At 37.4% G+C, this 22,697-nt stretch overlaps 1 protein-coding gene across 3 annotated transcripts; it reads right to left on the reverse strand.

Annotated features, from left to right (window-relative positions):
* Window positions 1–883: 883 nt before the first annotated feature.
* On the reverse strand, window positions 884–20,790 carry ANGEL2 (angel homolog 2). 3 transcript variants are annotated; one of them, XM_082832650.1, is made up of 9 exons: window positions 20,369–20,790; window positions 17,882–18,207; window positions 13,105–13,361; window positions 11,853–11,922; window positions 10,229–10,650; window positions 9,199–9,325; window positions 8,725–8,782; window positions 6,496–6,659; window positions 884–4,875 (listed from the first exon to the last, which is right to left on the reverse strand). In XM_082832650.1, exons 1-9 carry the CDS (start codon window positions 20,425–20,427, stop codon window positions 4,724–4,726), a joined length of 1,635 nt encoding a protein of 544 aa, XP_082688776.1. In that variant the 5' UTR covers window positions 20,428–20,790; the 3' UTR covers window positions 884–4,723. The 3 variants fall into 3 exon arrangements, with proteins under 3 accessions (XP_082688776.1, XP_082688777.1, XP_082688778.1); XM_082832651.1 differs by lacking the exon at window positions 20,369–20,790 and adding an exon at window positions 20,102–20,255; XM_082832652.1 differs by lacking the exons at window positions 884–4,875; window positions 6,496–6,659; window positions 8,725–8,782 and having other exon boundaries at window positions 9,212–10,124; window positions 10,191–10,650.
* Between the last annotated feature and the right edge of the window lie 1,907 nt (window positions 20,791–22,697).

Consider the following 22,697-nt stretch of genomic DNA (forward strand, 5'->3'; position numbering starts at 1 on the left):
TGCCAACTCATGAGACCAAAAGGCATATTTAAGTGAAGTCTGCTAGTCAACAAAAGTGTTATTTCAGTCTCAGTACTTCCCCCTCTGGTTTTCTTTGACTGAAGTGTACATCTCAGTTAGATTAAAATACAGCATCAGTTAAAAATTCGGAACTTAACCACTTTCCTCAAGCATAGTACTATCAGTTAGCAGAATTTAAAATTAGTTATCCTTAATCTTCACAACATGAACCCATTTGCAGCCTCATGGCCACTTGTATTTAGATGTTTGCAGTCGCCAGTGAATCATTTCATTCTCATTCTAAAACAATACTGACCTAGCTCTCTCTCTAGATGAAATACCATCATCTGTTTATCAATCTGAAAATACTATATCCAATAAGTAGACTACTTATAACATTGCAATCATTCTAAGAGCTTGGAATAGGATTTTCCAAGTATTAAGTACTGTCCAATCTAAAATATGGAATGTCAAGAGTTGCATAGCCTCTTGCTTCCCACAGAAAAGGGGAAAGGAATAGGAGTACAGCCTGTTTCTAATATGCTGATGTATAAGCCTTAAAACTGCCAGCTGGCTTGATGACTCAATTAGTAACCTGGTTTATTCCACACTCATTTCTTGATTTTAAGATTCATTTCCCCAAAGCAAGAGTTAGTCACAGAAACATGAAAATTGATTTAAAATGTTCTTGGTTGTTATTCTATTTTTATTGCCTATGGAGTGTGTTAATTTCTAAAAGATATGAGAAGGGCAACAAACTCCTACATCCTAGTGAAGTAATTTAATTGATAAGGCAAAAAAAAAAAAAAAAAGACATGATTTACCCCCTAGAACTGATTTTAAAACTGGCTATAATTCAAAAGATAAAAAACAAAACTATGAAGTGATCTGAAATCTAGTTTTTAAAGTTATTAATGCAAGAGAAATTTTATGCTTAAGCCATTATGGCAATACATGCAAAGTTTAAATGAATGACAGAAATTTTGATTCTAGACTACATGTTGTGCTGTTTTGAGTACACTTTATTTCAGAAAGTGGTATTTAGTGTTTTCTATACACTCTGAAATCATGAGCATTTCACTTTTTCTAAGTCAATTATTTCATAAGGATTTTATTAATAGATATTGGTAAATAGAACTTTGGAAATCTTAATTCAGTATTCTTACTATACCCGAGGCTTTTGTAAGCTATAGTTTTATGTACAACCTTGTACAGTTTTTTTGACATGCAATTCAGAATCTTGTTTATTCTCTGGACTTTGTTCTGGCCAACACATTTTTTAAAATCTTTTAAGAAAAACTGTGATTGTTTTAGTGGGTATTTTTCTAAGTAAATGAAAACTTGTATAATGGTATTTTAGAGAATGCCAGATAAGTGCATGTTTCAAGTTAATGTTTTTCTCATCACCTGTATGTTTATACACAGCATGGGACTTTAATAAAACCATCCTGGAAACTCAAGGATTGTTTTCCTTCTAAAAATATAAATGGTGTGATTTTTTTCTTATTCCTCTTATTACATACTTGTCCTAGTAAACTAATTTATCACTCTGTCACCCTTGTTGGTAAACTAATTTATCACTCTCTCACCCTTGTTGTCATCCACAATTTTCAGACTCTGTGTTAAACATCACTCTATTTTAGTGTATCTTAATTCACTTATATTTTGGTATCACCCTAAGTAATAAAGGCTGAAAAGGGTAATGAAACAATTTAGAAGAGGCAACAAGTCAGTTACACAGCTTAGTACATCTACCACAAAATCTTCAGGCACAGATGTACTAGTACAATAATATATTAGGTAACTTACAGGGAAAAAGTGCAAATGACTTGACGTGAATGTTTCTCCAACCCCTTGAATTCTCTGGATCTTAGTTTTTTTATGAAAGCAAAGGGTTAAAAGCAGACCGCTGCTAAATTCCAAAAAAGATGATTTCAAACACGCATACAGATAGCAAAGGCTACATACAGTAAAGCATTTCATTACTCCATAATATATCCCTTTCCATTTAAAACTTAAATAGCATAGGGAATTCCCTGGAGGTCCAGGGGTTAGGACTCTGCTTTCACTGCCATGGCCCAGGTTCAATCCCTGGTCAGGGAACTAAGATCCCACAAGTCGCAGGGTGCAGCCAAAGAAAAAAAAAAAAACCCCCCGCACCCCCACACACTTGGATAGCATAGCGCTTGAGACTGGGAGATTTGGTTTCAGCAATTAACCAAATTTAATTTAATTTTGGCAGATAAATACAAGGATCCAACAGAGTTATTAACTCTTTGGACCGAAAAAAGTAAAGAAAATGGACGTTAATTTTAGTGGAGCTTTTCTTTTTATATAAATTTATTTTTGGCTGCACTGGGTCTTCATTGCTGTGCACAGGCTTTCTCTAGTTGCAGCAAGTGGGGGCTACTCTTCGTTGCAGTGCGCAGGCTTCTCACTGCAGTGGCTTCTCGTTGCAGAGCACGGGCTCTAGGCGCACAGGCTTCAGTAGTTGTGGCTTGCACGCTCAGTAGTTGTGGAACACAGGCTTAGGTGCTCCGTGGCATGTGTGTTCTTCCCGGACCAGGGACTGAACCCATGTCGCCTGCATTGGCAGGTGGATTCTTAACCACTGCACCACCAGAGAAGTCCCTAGTGGAGCTTTAAAAAGCTATGATGTTACATGGACCCTTTGGCCTCCAGTACACAAAATAATACTTCATTCTATAAGCTAAAGTAGAAAGCAATTTTATGGATTAACTCTATTGAAGTGAAGCACATGAAAAGGGCCTAAAATCACAATATATTAATCAGGATACAAAAAATTAAGTTTTCATAGAGGTTTTCAGGGATGTTTATCAACAATACCTATATATAAAGTTAGTTAATAAATTCACACAACACAAAGTAGTAATCAATGAATCTTCATTTTTCTTTCCCCAATACTAAAAGGGGATAAATATACTATGTGCTGTTATTATTTGATGATGACAATATCTGCTAATTAGAACATACAATTTTCTGAAAACTTACTACGAAATGAAAAATCCTAGAACTATAGTTAATACTGTGAGAGAAAGACATTAAACAGTTAAAAGTACTTGCTTATCGCTATAATTTTTACTAGGCAAATCCTTGTAACCCACATGCCTTTTGGGGGTATTTATCTGGTTTATTTTTTAAACATTGTAGTAAATACTTTAGTAGAAAAACTTTTAAAGTCCAAGACTATAAAGTAGCTGCTGCTTTCTAATTTAAGATGAAGTATTCTATTAAGAAAACCCACTGTAAAAAAAACCCACTGTAAAACCCATTGTATAATTCAGTATAATTCAATATAAAATTACTACTTAGTAAAAATGTACATAATTCTTTGATCCCAATGTCTAAAAAAGGAAATTTTCAATTATGTTTAAAAATTTTTGATTCAAACACTTATACAGAGCCAACTACAGGATATTTTAGGCCTGATCTTCACCACTTTATAAAAAAAATCAGCATCATCTCACACTGCTGCATAAAATAAAACATTTTAGAAACAAAACCACAACAGTTAAACCACAACAAAACAAAACAGTTAAAGTTACTACTTACGAGCATTAGGTCTCCAAGTTGATATCTCTCTAGAGTTTTGCTGGCTTCCTCTTATTTCTAAGGCAAAATAAAAATAACCTTATAGCTGCCACTTTGTTCCAAATATGTTTCCTAATAAAATAAATTTCTACAGGATTAGTTAAGTAAAATAAAATATCTTTCCCAATCCAGGGATCTTTTCTTGAAACCGAATATAAAAAAAAAAAAAAATTACTAGGGAAACACAAGGCATAACCCCAATCTCTGCCTCTCCTAGGTATCCTGCAATGGTCTCTGACAGGATGGAAAGTGGGCTTGTGTAAAGCACTTCATCCTACTAGTTATGGTGACCTATATTTCCCCAATAAAATGCAGGCATATTACACGGCTCAGGATAGTAAGAAGATGGATTAAGCAGTCTGTACAATTTTGAAAAGCATTACTGAGCCCCCTCAACAACAAACTACAATGGTTGGCTGGACACTTGTGAACCCGATGATTTCTGAGATGAACTACTTAGGACTCAACAAACACATGATCCTCATGATGAAATCGGGCCTCTGCAAGGGAAATGAGTTGTGGTTTGTAAGAACTCAAAGATATTTTGGATCCACTGTAAAGCTTGCCAAAAACATGAAATTCTTTACTAAGAGGACTAAAGAAACTGCACTATATTTAAAAATCACTGTCAATTTTACTGGAATTTATAATAAATATTTACAACTCTTTTACAATAAAGAGCGTTTAGATCTCACTTGTCAGGAAAATATTTTTTCATTATCAAAAAAAGAAAATTGTTGTAAACTTGTTTCTTCTGCTACCTGTTTCAAGCATTTAACATAACCTCTTCAGAAATTCCATAGCGTAAAAATAAGTAACATGCAAACTCTTAAGAACAACTTTACATTCTTTGAAAAAGAACATAAATGGGAAAGCACAGTATATATGTAATCAAAGAAGAGTAAGGGGCTTCCCAGGTGGCGCAGTGGTTGAGAGTCCACCTGCCGATGCAGGGGACACGGGTTCGTGCCCCGGGAAGAGCCCACATGCCGTGGAGCGGCTAGGCCCGTGAGCCATGGCCGCTGGCCTGCACATCTGGAGCCTGTGCTCTGCAATGAGAGATGCCACAACAGTGAGAGGCCCGCGTACCGAAAAAAAAAAAACAAAGGAGTCAGAGCTCAAGTCTGAATTTAGCCAATAAAGGCAGATGATCCGAAGAGTTATTTTCGTTTGGAAGTCCATTAACAGTCCATAAGTCTTGTTCTGTAAGAAGTGACAGTCTAGCTAGAAGTTTCAAGCCACCAACCAAAGCAACTTCGGCTCCTATATTAAAGAAACATATACATATTTAGTGAAACAACAGGTTACTGTAAATCATATAAATCTTTTTTTTCTTTTAAAACAACGATATATAGCTTGACACCCTTCTGGAAGTCTAATATGAAACAGTTTTTAGAATATGGTTAAATTTTTATTGCGATATAACCTAATTATAATTCTCTAACAAACAGATGTTTCAGATGCTTGTTTTTTTCTATTTCAGATTTTTTTTCCATTTCAACTTCTGCAAATAATCTTTAGAAGAAAATATCAATGCAACACATAAGATGTTAAGAATAATTTGAGCTTGACAACTACCTAAGAAATTCACCCATCAACCTTTCTGTAGTTGTATAAAATCAGACAGACCAAGCCACATCTGAGTAGGACGTTTATGAGGTGACTGCAGAATAAATTAGTATAGTTTGGTCCCAGACACTCAGTACCCATGGAAATAGAGTAAAAGAGGATGTGCTCTTAATGTTAACAGTAGCGATGCTGGTCCATGGCAAACTTCCGCCACCTAGTGAGTGTTCTTCAGTATGACAACTACCAGAACCTTACTACAAATTCAAAGCAAGCTTATTTTGCAGAGTTGATCTAGCAGAGAGGAGTAAACCCCCTCCTGAATGTTACTAGTAAGGTTATCCTTGTGAAGGAGAAAACAAACAAACAGATGGGAAAAGAAAAGTAGCACTGAAAAAAGAAAAAGGAAAAGAAAAAAGGGGAAAATCAGGAAAAACAAAATAGCTGTCCACATTTAGGATTTTCAGTTTTCTGAATATATTTTTGACTTCCAGTTACTTTAAATGGCACTTTATTCTCCATGTTAAGTCCTTTGATTAGTATTTAAAATCTTGGACTTCCCTGGTGGCGCAGTGGTTGAGAGTCCGCCTGCCGATGCAGGGGACACGGGTTTGTGCCCCGGTCCGGGAAGATCCCACATGCCGCGGAGCGGCTAGGCCCATGAGCCATGGCCACTGAGCCCGCGCCCGGAGCCTGTGCTCTGCAATGGGAGACGCCGCAACAGTGAGGCCCGTGTACCGCAAAAAAAAAAAAAAAAAAAAAAAAAAAAATCTTGTTTTCATTGAATCATACAAGGAAGAGTGTGTTATCACCTTTGCTTTTTGAAAACACATATATTATAGACTTCTCTTTCCAGGAAGAACCAATATTCCAGGCTCAACATGACAAAACTGTCAATTGTTGGCAGTACAAGCAAGGCCCTACAATGAAGGCAGCATACTTCAGTAAAATTTAAGTACAAAACTGTATGATGTTGCTGTCACAAGAAAAACATAAATGTATGGAGAGTGAAACCAAAGGGCAATATGAAAGATCTGTACTCTACCTCAGAAGCCGACTGGGACTGGAGGGTAGAGCTGTGGATATAATTCTTGGGTAATACTTTGCTTTGAGGTGTTCCACTGCCTCCAACTTTTGCAGGTGATAAACTGATTTACTCAAATATATAACCAATCTGCCAAATATATTACCAATTTAAAAATATTTTTAATTTCTAAATCTAAACATCTAGATGTTTAGCTAGCTTTCTCAACTTTAGCCCTGAAGTTTTAGTTACTGTGTTCTCAAGCAGAATTTAAGATTACACGCATTCTTTACCTGGCTGCCCAGCAACACCTTCCTTTTCAGCAGAATAGAAAATATAATCCACAGTTATGGCACTTCGGGAATGACAGGTGGTCACTTCTGGAATTCCAGTGTCAGGAAAATAATGTGAATAAACAGATGACAAGCTGAAATGGTGCTGTAACTTTGAAGATAATCTAAATTGAAAAGAAAAATTATTTAGCATCAAGTTCTTCATGATTTTTATAATTCCTCCTATTTAAATCACTTTTTCACTTAATTTCCAGACAAAACCAGACATTAGGACAATCTTTATTTAAATAGACCATATCACAATTTTGCATTCCTTTATTCATGCAGTGATATCCAAAACCCATTAACAGAGCTGCGATACATGGGGTGGGGTGTGAGTGGGGAGCTCAATACTTAACCGAATAATGTGACTTTTAAAATGAATTATAACATATTTGAGAGATTCACTTGCGAATGAACACATATTCTTAAACAATTTATAAGTTTTTTGTTGTTTTTAAGAAGGAAAATTAAAGTGGCCTTTAGGAATGCTATTTAGAACTAACAGACTTCTGATGTCAGAGGGCTTATATTTTACCATTACTGTTCTTGGTATGGTATATGAGATAATTTTGTACTGCATCTTTTTTTTTTTTCTTGGCTGCACTGCACGGCTTGTGGGATCTTAGTTCCCTGACCAGGGATTGAACCTGGGCCCTCTGAGAGCATGAAGTCCTAACCACTGGACCGCCAGGGAATTCCCTCATACTGTATCTTAAAACAGCTTCTATAACGGTTTACATTTACCCCACACTACAAATACACATAATGTTATGGGTAAAAGGTTTAAAAATCATTTCCTACTAACACATCATGAATTTTAAGGATCTTTTATGTCACAAAAGAAAACAAAATTTAAAAAAACTTTTTTTTTTATTCACCCAACAAACATTTACCAAGCACGTACTAAGTCCCAGGCACTATCTCATCTTATGCGCTGAGAATACACAAATAAAGATGTTGCTCTGCTTTTAAAGAGCTCATATGTCAATAAGCAAAGGTAATTGCTTCAAGATGCTCTACTTCCAAGTTTTAGCAACTTTTTATGTCTAAGGACTTATATTTACAATATTTTTAAATGTAAAATAGGTCTCCTGCAAACTGTTATCTTACTACCAACATTTCAGTTTACAGATAAAAGCTATGCGTATACACACACTGTATTTATATAGATACTTAAAAGTATCTTTTCTTATACCCCATTTTGTTATAAAAAGATTTTAGAATTACTCAAAACTAAGTAGTTGTTAGTAAGAGTAACCTTTTTATTAATCTTACTCAGGGAAGTTTTTACTTTGAAAGTTTTAATCACAGATTTTTACATATTCTTCTTCAAAAATTCAAAAAAATTGCTTCCTTACTAATTCTTATATATATTTTCCCCAAACAAGATATACAAAATAAAATAAGACTGAGGAGAAAGCAGATCAAAAGAATGAGAAAATTTAAATGTTAAACGAAAGTCAAAGCTATAAAAGAGCACAATACGAAACAATCAAGACAGTTCAAGAATCTCCCAAGCGACAAGATTTAAGTCTCCATCCTGTTGTATTAATATACATCTGTTTCTCAAGCACAGCCCTGAACATTCATGATTCTTTAATAAAAAGAAATCCAGGCATCTTCACCCAGCTACCTCTGATGGCCTTTTCCTGTAGTTTAAGAGATACGTATAATTGTCTTTTCTACAGACATATTCTTTTTTGGGTCAATTCTCCTTAGATTTGTTTCAAGATCCAGTAAGTCAAAGGAGGCCAAAGGTCCTCTTGAAATCTGAAAGATATTTTTCTGTGATCTTGACCTTTGTTTAAATATGTAATAGCAATAAATTTCAAAGATAATAAATTTACTAGCCTGTTCAGGTTCATGGACAAGCTGCTTCTATTAACAGCAGGGTTTAAGCACTTACTATTGTATGTCAAACACTGAGCTTTACATGCTTTGTCTCATCTAATCTTCACAACAACCCAAATTATAGATAAAGAAACTGAACCTTAGAGATGTTAAATTTCTTGCTCAAAAATCACACAGCTAAAAAGTAGCAAAGTCAAGGTTGGAACTCAGGTCTATTTGACTTAAGAGCCAGCATTCTTCACCAGCATAAAATATCATCAACTTCATTTTTCATCCAAGTGATTTCTTTACTCAACTGAAGTCAGCAAATGTCTATTGCTGCTTTCCAAAACTCACTTTTCAGCTGTTACTAGGACCTCTGTTTTGTCCAGCTGTGTTTGTGTCAGATCACTGTCTGGAAGAACAAACAGAAATATATTTATACTATCAATGTATTGTTTTGTTCTAGCTTGCCTTAGTATAGTCCTTTTACTCTAGGAACAATATTTAAGACATATCTAGTTTAGATAGATGCCTAGTACAATGGTTCATTCTGGTATCTATGTTTTGATGATCTCCAGAATTAGCAAAAATAAAACACAAACATTTCCAAAGCAACATGCAAGTAATTCACGCAAAGATAATTTTGGAAGCTGAATTTTAAAAAGGTAAATTTAGAGCTCTTAAAAAAAAGGAATAAGCAAACAACTATATGCTTTTATATATGAATATTCATCACTGAGATGTTATCCCTTTAAAAAATTTAGTTTTATGTCTTCAAATGGAACACTATTATCAAGAAGACTGCCAAAATGTATTGCAAACACTTACCTGTCTTTTCTACTTTTGGTACCTGCTGTACCTCATACACACAGTTCTGTGAGATACCTAGGTTTGGGGGCCAAATTGGAATAGATAAAATTCTTTGTCCCCGTGAAGACTGTTCCTGGCCAGATACCTAAACAAAATTTCAACAGGTATCTTAGGTGAATAGATTTTAAATAGTTTGTGTACTGAAAAGTTTATTTCTCAGATAAAAGGGAATCCAAGAATGGTAAATATTACCCTTTATTCATTACATTAATTATTTGTGCTTATAAAATCTTGTTCAAATAGAGTTCAGAAAGCACTTATTATTTACATGTAAATGGAAATCTTTTCCTATGCATGTTTTTGTCTAATTTGGAAATCTAAACGATCTATAGTTTTGGACTAATACTGCTCCTCCTTTTTTTACTACCTGCAATATATTTCCTGCTACATAAAATACTAAGAGAGATCAACTCTTATAAAATTTTAAACTATCATTCAAAACTCAGTGGTGGAGAGTTTATTTTGGTTAAATATACCGAAGATGAAATAATCTAAAGTAAGCAAAAGAAAGTACAATTAAAATAAAAATATGGGATAAATTACACTCAGCTAAAGAATTAAAATATTTATCACTGTATAAAGGGAAGCTTATATAATAAATAAATACTAAATTACTGTTTTGCCAACTATATTGGCCACATCCAGCATTCAAAATTCTATTCTGCCACCTTGTAAGTAGTTCCTTATTTATGCAGTACTCATGTCTGTCAACGCTTTCATTTTTCTTCTCCTCTCCCATTCTGAATTTTTTACTGCCTGTCAATTCCTCCAAGCAAAATGTTGCCACAAATAGATGGAAATTCAATAGGTGAAATTCACTCAAGTAAATATAATTACTTATCAGTAGCTGTAGCTCATCATCACAGGTTGGTAAAGTGAGGGTACTGACTCATCAAGGTTTTCAAATAGCCCTGTGATGACTACCCTCACTTTACAATGAAGAGAGAGACTAAGTCCACCTCCTAATAATGAGGAAGCAAGCACGTACCTTTCCTATGGCAAGTCCTTCATAATTCAATTTCCCTTCCTTTATAAAACTATACAGTGGAGAACCAGGAACAGAATTAAAGTCACCACACATAACAATGGGGCAGAAGCTGCCATCTTTCTGATGGGCAACACTGGAAATCTCTGCCAGAAGCATTGCCAGTTGGGTCAGTTTAATATCACCTCGCCTTGGGTTATACAACAGATGTGTGTTAGCCACACAGATTGCAGGGGAGGCAGCACTTGGGATTTTGGGCTGCAAGAGTAACACTAATCCAACATTGTCTCTGTCCAATAGAGGAACATCACGGCGGTAGAATTCCACTGGGTTCACTGATAAGAGGGAAAATTTGGAATGTTTGAAGCAAATGGCACAGCCATCAGGTTTCCTTCCTGTCCGCATCTTGTATTCACAGTGATAACCTAGAGGAAAGAAAAAAATTTTAAACGAAGATGGCTGGTTTTTTATATATGTAAGTATTAGAAGAACTGTGTTTTGCCACACACACACAAAATTATATATATGGCAAAACACAGTTCTCCTAATTTTTTGAACAATGTTTACCAAAGTGTATTCTGCAAAACATTAGTAATGTAGGATGTTAATAAGTGTTAGAATCAAAAAAGTCTGAGACTGGGTCAAATAGATTTTTTTACTGGCAGACTTCAGGGTTACATACGTGTACATTATCACCATTCTCATTTCCATCCTAACAAAAGTCAGAGTCATGACAAAGACAGTGAGGCCTTATAGTAATCTGCCCCCTCACCGCCCCCAACCCCATATCTCTCACCTTTTTGCCTCTAATTCTTCCCCGCTTGCTCCACTCCACACACAGCAGCTTCACTTGCCTTAAGGCACTCCAACTTCAGCGCCTTTCCTTTGCTATCTCCACTACCTGGAAAACTCTAGCCATGGCTTGTTCCTTCACCTCCTTTGTCTTTACTCAAATGTTACCTTCTCTGATCATTTTGTTTAAAACTGAAACCTGACCCATTTGCTTTTCTCCAGAAAACTACCATTACTAAGGCACTATTTACTTGTTTGTTCAGTTTATTCTTGGCCTTTCTCCACTAGAATGTATGCTCCCCAAGGGCAGAGATTGTTGCCTGTTTTGCTCACTGCTGTATTCCCACTGCCTAGAACAGTGCATGGTGTACAGTAGGCACTCAAAAAATATCAATATTTGCTGCATGGATGAATGCGAAGTAGGCAGCATTTCTCAAACAGACAACCTGTTTCTAGAGGTATTCACTCACCAGATTTTCAGCTTCTATCCATTACACACGGTGGACACTGGTATTATATGATGATGAACTAGACACGATGGTCCCTGATCTCATGGAACTCAGAATCTTAGGGCTCTGGGAGTAGGCAAAGCAACTCCTAGAAAGGAAGCTATTAAGGGATTCTTGCATACCTTTCCATCCGAATTAAAATTATGTATTAACACAAAAGGTCCCATTTGATATACCTCAATCTTTTCCTGACCTTTTGAAATGCATATTAAGTTTTTTCAAAATTAAGATTTTAGGTCCAAATACACCACACATCTTTGTTATTAGCAAGTTATACTTTAACAACCCATTAAGTAAATCTGGCTAAAGTAAAAGTTACACTGTACCCAATGATTCCAAACTTGGCCTGATCTCTGTTCCATAATGATCTTCTTGCACTTCTTGCAAACAAAGTACCTTAAAAGAAAAAAAGTGGCTTGAATTAAAACAAAAATATGCAAATATGAATTTTCTGGTGCTTTTGTCTTTAAAAATAGGTTTCTAAAATTCTAAAAACCTGATGAAAGCTGAAATAAAAAATTTTTTTTTCCTGTAATGTATAGATCTATCAAATTAATGTCTCCAAATTTGATCAGCCCCCAAAACCCTGACCTTTAATCACATGAAGCCCTCTTATTATCCAAAACTGGTATTTACCAAAGGAAATATTTATAATTTATATGTTGGAATATTTTTCCTGAATTTACATGTTCATTAGTACTAAATCACCATTTTTTTTTAAAAATTTATTTTATTTATATTTGGCTGTACTGGGTCTTCACTGCTGCACGCAGGCTCTTCTCTAGTTGTGGCAAGCAGGGGCTACTCTTCGTTGTGGTGCACGGGCTTATTGCTGTGGCTTCTTTTGTTGTGGAGCATGGGCTCTAGGTGGGCAGGCTTCAGTAGTTGTGGCACATGGGCTCAATAGTTGTGGCATGTGGGCTCAGTAGTTGTGACTCGCGGGCTCTAGAGCACAGGCTCAGTAGTTGTGGTGCACGGGCTCTAGAGCGCAGGCTCGGTAGTTGTGGCCACGGCTTAGTTGCTCTGCGGCATGTGGGATCTTCCCAGGCCAGGGCTCGAACCTGTGTCTCCTGCATTGGCAGGCGGCCTAGTCCTTTCTTAAGAGATAATTTTTTGAATGCTATCATCTAAATAAATTTTTGCACGAATTATTTAAATTTTGAATCAAAGGAAATATTTACTGAATACTTAATATGGTGCCAGTCCCTGTCTCAAAACTGATCGATGCTTAAAACTTTTTGGATCTTATTTGAAACATTATATAATTATTTATATCAACAACCATTAGCAAGTTATTCCTCCAAAGTTATGATACCTTGTTAAAAACTGTTCCATCACTATATTTATATATTATTTATTTTTGGGCCACGCTGTGGCTTGTGGTATCTTAGTTCCCCGACCAGGCCCTTGGCAGTGAAAGTGCAGAGTCCTAACCACTGGACCGCCAGAGAGTTCCCTCATCACTATATTTAATGTCTTCCCTTCTTACCCTACAAACAAAAGGGATAAAACCATTTAGTTCAGAAATGAATCCAACTCTTCCTTATGTGAAGAATTTTGATGATATTTTGTACTTACATCTGCATCATAGTGTTTAATTTCTTTCAGAATATTGGGAAACCTAAAACTCCAGTGTAATACTGGCCGCTGGCAGTGCTTATAAAGGTGTGAATTGTCTTCCAATAAATCTTGAGAAAGTATATTATAGGACATCACTGAAAAGTCAAACTTGTTCTCACTGTCTTCACATATGGGGTCATCATTTTTGTCTCCTAGGATCTTCGTTTTTTCTTTATTATGGTTACATATATATTCCCAATCCCGTTTTATTGTGCCTGTTAAAATATATTAGATAAAATACAAAGAATTAATAAAAAACGGATCATATTTTTCCTGTATATAAGTATTTTCTTGCCTTTTAAACATTCCTATAGGCAATGAACACAATGTTTTTCCCTAGGAAATGGCAATGTGGTACTTAATAACTAGAAGTTGTCATCAAATTGATTACAAAGGCAGTAAAATGATACACTGACTGACCAAGAGGTACAAAACAGTTTAAAAGGGTCTAGCAAGTCATTTTGGAGGCTGAGAGTGTGTGTTAATAAAACTGACTATATTGGGGTCACGGTTTCTCACTTCCCCATGGTTACGAAGTGGCTCTGCCGCAGACATGCTCAGCAACTTCATAACCATGATAATATATTTGTATGTCACAGCTGGCCTTTCAATAAGGTGATTTCACATTGTATTTTATCACCTATTAGTATGATAAGATCATCAAATGCTTAACTAAGTTCCAGAAACAATTCATCTGAGAAATCTGGTTTAGACATGAATGAAGGGTATATAATGACAATAAATGGAAGTAGTACTTACTGGAAGAATGCAAACAAAATAAGCAAAAGAAATATTTTTAATGCACACCAAAGCAAAAGTTAAATGTAACACAGCTACAGAATGCTAGTAAATGATGATGCCTGACTGACAAAACGAGCATGCAGCAACCAGGAATGTGTGATAGTTTATATTCTGCAAAGACACCATGTACCCTGATAAAGTGATGAGAAGAGGATCAAATAGCATGAGATTTTGCAGTTATAGGCAGTCTTTGACTTAGAAATGCCTACTCAAAATAAATATATATATGTGTGTATCACTATAGATACAGACACACACCACTAAGTATATATGTTTATATATATGTATATATACACAGACACACACACACCCCCTTTGATCTTGTCTTCCTCACCCCACCATTAAAAAGGATACTCTTACTGCCATGGAAGCCATGAAAAAAAATGTGGAACATTTTAGAGAATCTATAAGCTCAAAAGAAGGGAAAAACAAGAAATGGGATGAACTTGGGAAACAAAAAGATTTGAAGATGGACTTTTGAGAATGATTAGATGATATGAAAAAAATCTGAGCCCTAGAATATCTTCCTTTTCCTGAAAGAAGGTTTTCACTTCACTGGATGACAATCCCTAAAATTTCACCAATTAAAAATTAAATTGAAGAAAAATATTTTATATATGGGGGAAAAAAGACTAAAGGGAAACATACCACTGTTTTTAAGAGTAATTGTCTCTGAGAGGAAGGATTGTGGTCGATTTTTCCAAATCTTCTACAATGACAGTATATTTACAGTCAGAATATCAACACACTCTCGTGGGGAGGGGGAACTGGTTGAGGGCAGTCAAAAGGTACAAGCCTCCAGTTATAAGATGAATAAATACTAGGGATGTGATGTACAACATGATCAATGTAATGAGCACTGTGGTGTGTTCTATAGGAAAACTGTTAAGAGAGTAAATCCTAAGCATCCTCATCACAGGGAAGAATATTTCTTTACCTTTGTGTCTCTGTGGAATGACGAATGTTCACAAAAATTATTGTGATAATCATTTCATGATGTATGTAAGTCAAATCATTATGCTGTACAACTTAAGCTTATACAGGGCTGGTATGTCAATTATATCTCAATAAAACTGGAAGAAAAAAAGTGTCAGTACACTCTATAAAAATGCCAGTGAAGTAAAAATTTTAAAATATACTCTGGCAAATTGACTTTAATCAGGTTTCTTCCCTCAAAATCTAAATGCTGATATCTGCTGCACTGAGGGAATAGGCATTTTGACCAGAGGACAGAAGAGGAAGGTAATTTTTATGAATAGTGAGGTCTGGGTGGAACAGGGGAGTTGGAATTATGATACCATGAAGGTACTAGGAGCCTGAGGAGAAAGGCTAAGAAAAAATGGTGGAAGGAAAGAAAACCAAACTAAACAAAGCATTCAACTATTACATAATTTAGCCTAGAGCTAAAGAGAAGGAAACTATCCCCTTCCTTATCCTTCACTGAAAATGGAGAATCCTACCGCTAAAGGCCACAACTAAAGCAAATTATACTGACTCCACACAACTACCCTGAGATTTATAACATAGCTTCTATGAGGAAAACAGAACTGATTCTTAAGAACTGATTATCTAGAACACAATTCATTCATAAACAGGGGACTGTCTATGGTTTTAGCCACAAATCATTAAGTCTTTATATGTATACGAGATGGAAAGGGCTCTAGTCATACAAACAAAATGCAAGCTACCATCACAAACTTACAGCACCACCCTCATGACACCACTGCATTAAAATATGAAAGATGGAAGTCTAAAGAAATCATTCATACTTTCTTGTAGAATATGTATATATAAAGGCATATAAAAGCATTAAGATTTGTATAGTCCTGGCAATTAAGAGTTTGTAACCAAGTCTTTTTGCAATTCCATTTTTTAAATAACTGAGACCATCAGATTATCAAATTAATACAGTGGCTTTCAGACTTCTACAGCTTGTGTAACACTTTGGCATTACTTTTCATGTCATGACCATCAGTCCCTGGTATGTTGGGACTGGAGCTGGGATGATGGGGTAAACACATTTTATCCTGACCACATTTGCTTTTAACAAACATACAGAAATGTATTTGAATGCTAGGGTTCCCTGGAAGACAGTTTGAAAACTACTGAGAGAGTGGATAGTCTCTGGCCTTCACATACTTCACAACATAAATTCACACTACAAAAGCTTATATACCTTCCATGTCAGGAGCAACAAGGTGATCACAGCAGAGAAGACAGATGAATCAAAGAAAGTAAGCAATAGGCCTGATCGGGTTTTTAGGGTGCCTAATTAAAAGGTCATAATTGTGTCACACAAATCCTTCAAATACCACTTTAAAGTGATAGGCAAGTTAGCAATGCTGTTCTCTTGATTGAAAAGTAGTATTAGTGAAATATCAGAAGTCACAAATATGGCTTAACGAAGAGCATTTTCCTTATTCACAATACCTAGGAAGAACGGACATATAAAGAGTCAGGTTGCAATCAAAGTTTATCAGTATGTAAATGTAATTCCCCATCCATTAAAGGGAAAACAACACCACCAGGATTTTCTGAGTACCTACTATGAAGCCAACAGTGTGTTAGGCACTTTGACATATCTCACTTCATGCCTCCACAGGCTTTCAAAGTAGGCATTATTTTACACTGGGAAACCAAGGAGCAGAGAGGTTCAGTGACCTGTCCAAACCCACACAATTAGTGGTGGAGCAGAATGAGAGCAGGGAGCGGTTCCTAAGCCCATGCTTGTGTCACTACACCACCGCTTCATCTGAGAGCACACCTGATTTATAACAAAACGCTAAACAGAAGAGGAGTGTGTCGTCCTGATGAACAATGAATACGTGAATGAGAAGCTATCTCATGTCATCATACAGCCCTAGATTTATAAAGTATGCGTTGTCCTTAGGAACCTAATTTTAATGTCTCTAAATACACCTTTTAATCATTCAAACAAAGCTTTGTTTATAAACATATGTGGTGGTTAAGTGCTATACAAATAAATTTTCACTTTTGAGTGCTTAGAATTTCTACTTAAATGTGTAGTAGAAGTTCTACTTGAAAGAGCACTAACTAATCTAGCTCTGACTTCCAGGTGAGACACTGTGAATGCCATCCTTTGACAAACTTAGGTCAGCTTCCTACACTTTAACACTCACACAGCCCATTTTCGTCTCTTCAGTAGGAATGATCTTCACTGAAAACCACAGCTCAGTAAGAAAGACAATTCCAAATTTACTTAGACAACTCATGTATACTTTGGAGGTAGGGCTTGGCTGGCGGCACAGAGAGCCCAGTCAATTGTTTGGAGTAAAAAGAATGTGAGAAAAATAGAAATAATCAAGATATCTAGAAAAAAGTGTCTCAAAGTTGAATAAGATGTGGTTAAAAGATAAAACTTCCCACAGACTCTCGAGATTATGTCTACAGACCCCAGTATGAGAAATATAAATTTAATAAGCTAAAATCTGATTCTGTAAGAAAATAGCTTTCATTTATGATTGTTTCTATTTAAGGAAATTCTTTTGTCTTATATAATGAAGCTAACATTAAAAATGAAAACATGATTTTTTAAAATAGCTGTGGACTCCCAAGCATACATCCACCAATTTCTAAGAAGTCTAAGGACCTTTGTTTCAAAAACACTGAATTTGAAAATTATTCTTAAATTAAACTTAATGTTTTAATCTAGTCCTCCATTTGTTTTCCAACTTTAGTCTATATGTAGAGTCACTTCTATTTTTACTGCCAGAAATACACAATTAATTGAAAATTTCTTTTTAAAAGTCTTAATTTTAAAAAAGAATTTCCTTTTTCATAACAGAAAACTACTGGCTAAAAATAAACACCAACACCTCTAAAACCTGCAGGTTTTCTTAAGGATTAAATATGAAAGTTTCAATTACTCTATGGCTTATGTCTATTTCTCCACCAAGATAAATGTCACCTTTACCTTGGTGTTTTCTTCGTTTTGATGAAGGCTCATCTCCCTCAGAGTTCATGATGTAACTAGAGAGATGAATCAAAGATGTCTGGCTCAGGTTGTCAGGTCTCCAGTTCCAGTACTGAAACTGAGTTCTAGACTCAAACAAACAAGGTGGTCTCCAATTTAGTGAAAAATGCCTACTACTGAAGTATGGGTAAGGAGCACGAGAATAATGTCCAGGCCACCTCATACAACTAGAAATATGTCTGTTCCAGCAACACCTTTGCAGATTCTCCCACGGTGCAGTCCAGTCTCTGCCGAGACTCTTCTGGTGATGGGGTAACATGGGGTATCTAAAAGAAATAAATACACTCCTTGAGGCACCACTTTTTGTTCAGCTGTAGCACACAAAATCTAAATGTTTCCTCAAGGGAAGGTAATGTCTAATATTTAAAATCTGACTTCTAAATCTGTGAAGGATGGGGGAAAAAGCAGCCATCACTTAACTACTAGTGGCAGTATCTCAATACTCTCCCTAAACAACTATGAATGGTATTCTAAACACTTAACATAGAATCCACCAACCTCCCGGAACACCAGATGCACTTCTAAAAGTCCACACAATTCAACTGTGTTGAATCAATCAGCAAACTGTATTCAGAGTAGCTTTCTAGCATCTAATAAAACTCAACGGACAAATAAAATCCACAGCAAACATAATACTTAAATCAAATATAGAACATATAAGGTGACTACAATTAAAGTGAATCTCTCCAACCTGGGTTTGGAGTAAAAACATGCTTCTGAACATGTTTTTTATACCAAGGTTATATTTTCCAAACATCTTTATAGCTAACAAAAGACTATCACTACTTCATAAAAGTACCTCTCTTGCTAATCAGTAGGTAGATAATTTATTGTTTCATGCTACTCCCTTTTTTTTTCTTTTAATTTAAAGCACGCTTCTCCTTGAGGGAAATGAAAGAGAATTACTTACTAGAAATTCACCAACACTCCAAACCCAACAGCATCAATTATCTGATACCAATTATATGATAGGTTATAGCATGAAAAATGTCTCCAAAGTAGTGTTATTATTATTTTGAATAGATATATTGCTCTCAGGCTCTCCTAAGAAACAACGCAACTCAAGCACCACCTTCTTTCTACTACACTATTCTGGCAAAATGCTAGGATTCTGAGAAAAACTTCTATCCTTTCCTCCAGAATTCATTAAAGGTACATTTCCAAGATAGCGTCAATAATGTCCACTTTTATCACCAAAAGAATTTTGCTTAAATTGTATTTAAATGTTATTTGACTTTTATATGTTACATTTGTTTCATTTTAACAGCATTTAAATTTTTAACTGTTACATAAATTTATTGAGCAGTTTACACATTTTCAAACTGTTCTCTAAACTCAATGTAATTGTAAATCTTTAAAGACATGACAAGGGTAGTGTATCCTGCTTTGTGACAACTCTGAAAGCCATAGAGATTTGGGGCTTGCCCATACATTTTCTATCTTAATAAGCTACCGTACTGAAATATAATACTTGTACTACAAAACATTCTCTATATCTGTAGGTACTTAAACAGACTTTTTTTTTTTCTCTTAAAATGATGAGCTCCTTCACGGCCAGAGCCTTCTTATTCATTTTAATCTGGGGCTCTTCCCAAGTGCCTAGCACAGTGCCTGACACACAGCTGGTACTCAGGAAACATTGTTGACGACTGTCAAGTCCCAAGACTACAGGAGTTAAAACCAGATCCCCATAACTTATGTAAAAACTAATAGAGTGCTGTGCTTCCCACGTGTGGTACGCCAGTCGGTTTCGCGTGGTACACATTTAAACTTAAAATTTTTTATATCTAAGTATCCATTTCAAAATGTATTAGGAAAAAAAATCAGTATACCAAACCCAAGATCTCACGGATACTGCTTAGGGAGACTCTAACGTGCGCAGCACCTATTGAAGTGCTTTTTTAAAAAGTGAGTCAATTTCAAGAAAAATATCCATTAAGTAATATAGATGTGGAAAGAGAATTTGGTAATAATCGTAAAGGTTGGGATCCCAGTAACTAAAGTTCGAGAGACACCAACACAACAACAAACCAGCCCCTCCCTGCAGACCGGCAGCTCCCGGAGGGGGCTGCAAGGTTGGGGAAGGAGGCCGGGGACCCGGAGGCTCAGGCTGGCTAGGAGGTTGGGTTGGGGGAAAAGGGTCGGGACTCTGAGGCCAACCTGGTCCGGAAAGCACGAACCCGGCCCATGGCCGACGCGCTCCGCGCCCGGGCCCTGGATCCCGTGGGCCGAGCGCCCCTCCGGCTGCGCGCCGGGTTTACCTATCCCTCGGGGTCTCCGGAGGTCCGTCCTGACAGTACCGCGGCCCGGGCCCTCTTCCTCGTCCAACCCCCACTCCCCACCCTGCCCCGCCCCAGTTAACCCTGGCCGCCCGCCCCCAGGCCGCCCGCCCCTCCCTCCTCCCTCCCGCCACCCAGCCCTACTGACCTGCCTCTCCCCACCACACAGCGGCCGTAGCCTCTCCTCACACAGCGCCACGCTTCCATTTTCCCCCTCTGCGAGCGTCCAATTCCCAGGCCCCGGGCTCAACCTCAACCGCTACAGCCGATTTGGCGGCGTAGAGCATCGAGGGCTCCCCATCACTAGGCGTCGGGCCTCTCCGCCAGGCCGCAAAGCATGCTGGGAGGTTCAGTGTTGCCCGCCGCCAAGTCCCCATCTTGCGCCGCGTAAGTCACTGAGTTGCCTCTACGCCAAATTCTGTTCAAGAACCCTGCGCAAAGCGTGTGAAGCAGGGGCAGCCATTTCTGAACAGGGCAAAACACCCGACTTACGTCTTAAAGAAACAGAGGAAATAAACTAAGAGCGGAAGGTTTATTAAGGCTTGTGGGAGGGTTCACTGCAGTTACTGTTTAAAAGAAAAGAAAAGAAAAATATAGTGTATTTATATAATGTCCTTGGGAATTTCCAAAGGTGGATGCCCAAAGTGGGGAAATGCCCTTCTCTGAGTTCTGATAGAATTGTTGTACCACGGGTTATTTTCAATTAATTTTGTGGGAACACGGCCGCAGAGTTCACTTTTGAACGTACGTGTGCGTCGTCTGTGTCTGTCGCTATCAAATTTAGTATAGGACTCTAGATTCTCGGAAAACATTACTTAGGTGGAGAACCCTTTCAAGAGACACACAGAGAGAGAACTGAGGAAGAATAAAGTGGAGGGGGAAAGGAATAGTGGAGGGGGAAAGGAATAGTGGGGGGGGAAAGGCCTGATGACCGCTTTTATAGGCTGTTTGGGAGAGTAGTGGAGCGATTTCTTGGGAAGGCTTCCCCCCCCCCCACTTGTGTTAATAAGAAAATCAGATGCATTTGAAAAACACTTTTTCCCTCCGTATACATATAGTTGATTTCCGTTATTTGTGGTAGTTATGTTCTATAAAGTTGATACCAGCCAGGGTTCTTGGCCTTACCCCAATCAATAGAAATTGATAAGAGGCCAGATAAGGAATTCAGGCAAGGCTTTATTGGGGCCCCTGCTGCAGTAGGGGGGAGCGAAAACAAGTAACAGTTTCCCTTGTTTGCTCCCCAAGGTCGGTGGTGACCTGATTCCTTTTGTGGGGTGAGGGTAGGAGTCTGTGCAGTGGTCGGGCTGGAGGGGCTTAGGTTGTTTGCCCACCCTTTTGGTGGTGTTGAGTGCAGCATGCATGTGCAGTGCACCTTTTTTGCTCCCCGCTCTTCAGAAGTGGTAGTTGGGTTTTTTCGGTCTTTTTGTATCATGTCCATAATTTGCCCCAACTGCTCAAGCATGCACACAGTTATTATTAGTCCTTTAGAGTTTCTTTGTATTTTGTTGCTCAAGGAGATGTTTGTCCAGGTGCACGCACGGCAGCAAAGTGTCCCAGGTCCCAGCCTGTCTCCAAGTTACTGCCAACACTGAATTAATAACTACTGAGCCATTGCTCCTAAGGTAAATACAGTTAGGTTCCCCCAAGCCACTGGTCACATTTTAGTCACTAAATCAATACATAACCTTGTTTTATCTGTGTTTGTTTAAAGACACTTTATTTACTATATATTTTTGATTCAGTAACATTGAATTCATGACCAATAGCACGAATTCATACCTGAGTGAAGCATATATAACACATGTATTTTCTCCATAAGGCACATCAAGGACTCTAGGAACAATAACAGCATTTCAGCACTACCTTTGGGGGCCATTTTTAACATATTTTATTTTTTTTCTTTTCTTTTATTTCATTTCATTTCATTTTCTTGGCTGCACCCCACAGCTGTGGGATCTTAGTTCCTGAACCAGGGATTGAACCCCAGGACCTGGCAGTGAAAATGCGGAGTCCTAACTACTGTACCGCCAGGGAATTCCCTGGGGGCCATTTTAAACAAGAAAATCCCTAAGAAAAAAGGCACAAAAATGTGAAAAGTGTGGCACTAAATAGACCATGAAGAGGACACTTGTTTATGATGTGAGAGCTGAAACAAGAAGGCAGCACTTTGCTTCCCTAGACCTCTCCTGGGAACATGCACGTTAGGCAATCAAATTTTTGCCACTCTGCACATGTCCACGAATGACTGCAAAAGCACTGCAAGTATTGATGGTGGACAAATGATTGTCCACCGCTAAGTGGGTGGACACACCACCTAAGCCAGCCCTCGGGCCCAAGCCCTGGACCCACCCTTACCCTCACCCTGTATAAGGAACCAGCTCGCCTCCCCTACTCGGGGAACAAGCAAGGGAACCTGTCACTTGTTTTTGCTTGTTTTTCCCTCGTGCTGCACCAGGAGCCCCAATAAAGCCTTGCCT

The sequence above is a fragment of the Leucopleurus acutus genome (genome assembly GCF_964270905.1).
Source record: "Leucopleurus acutus genome assembly, chromosome: 2".
Lineage (NCBI taxonomy): Eukaryota > Metazoa > Chordata > Mammalia > Artiodactyla > Delphinidae > Leucopleurus > Leucopleurus acutus.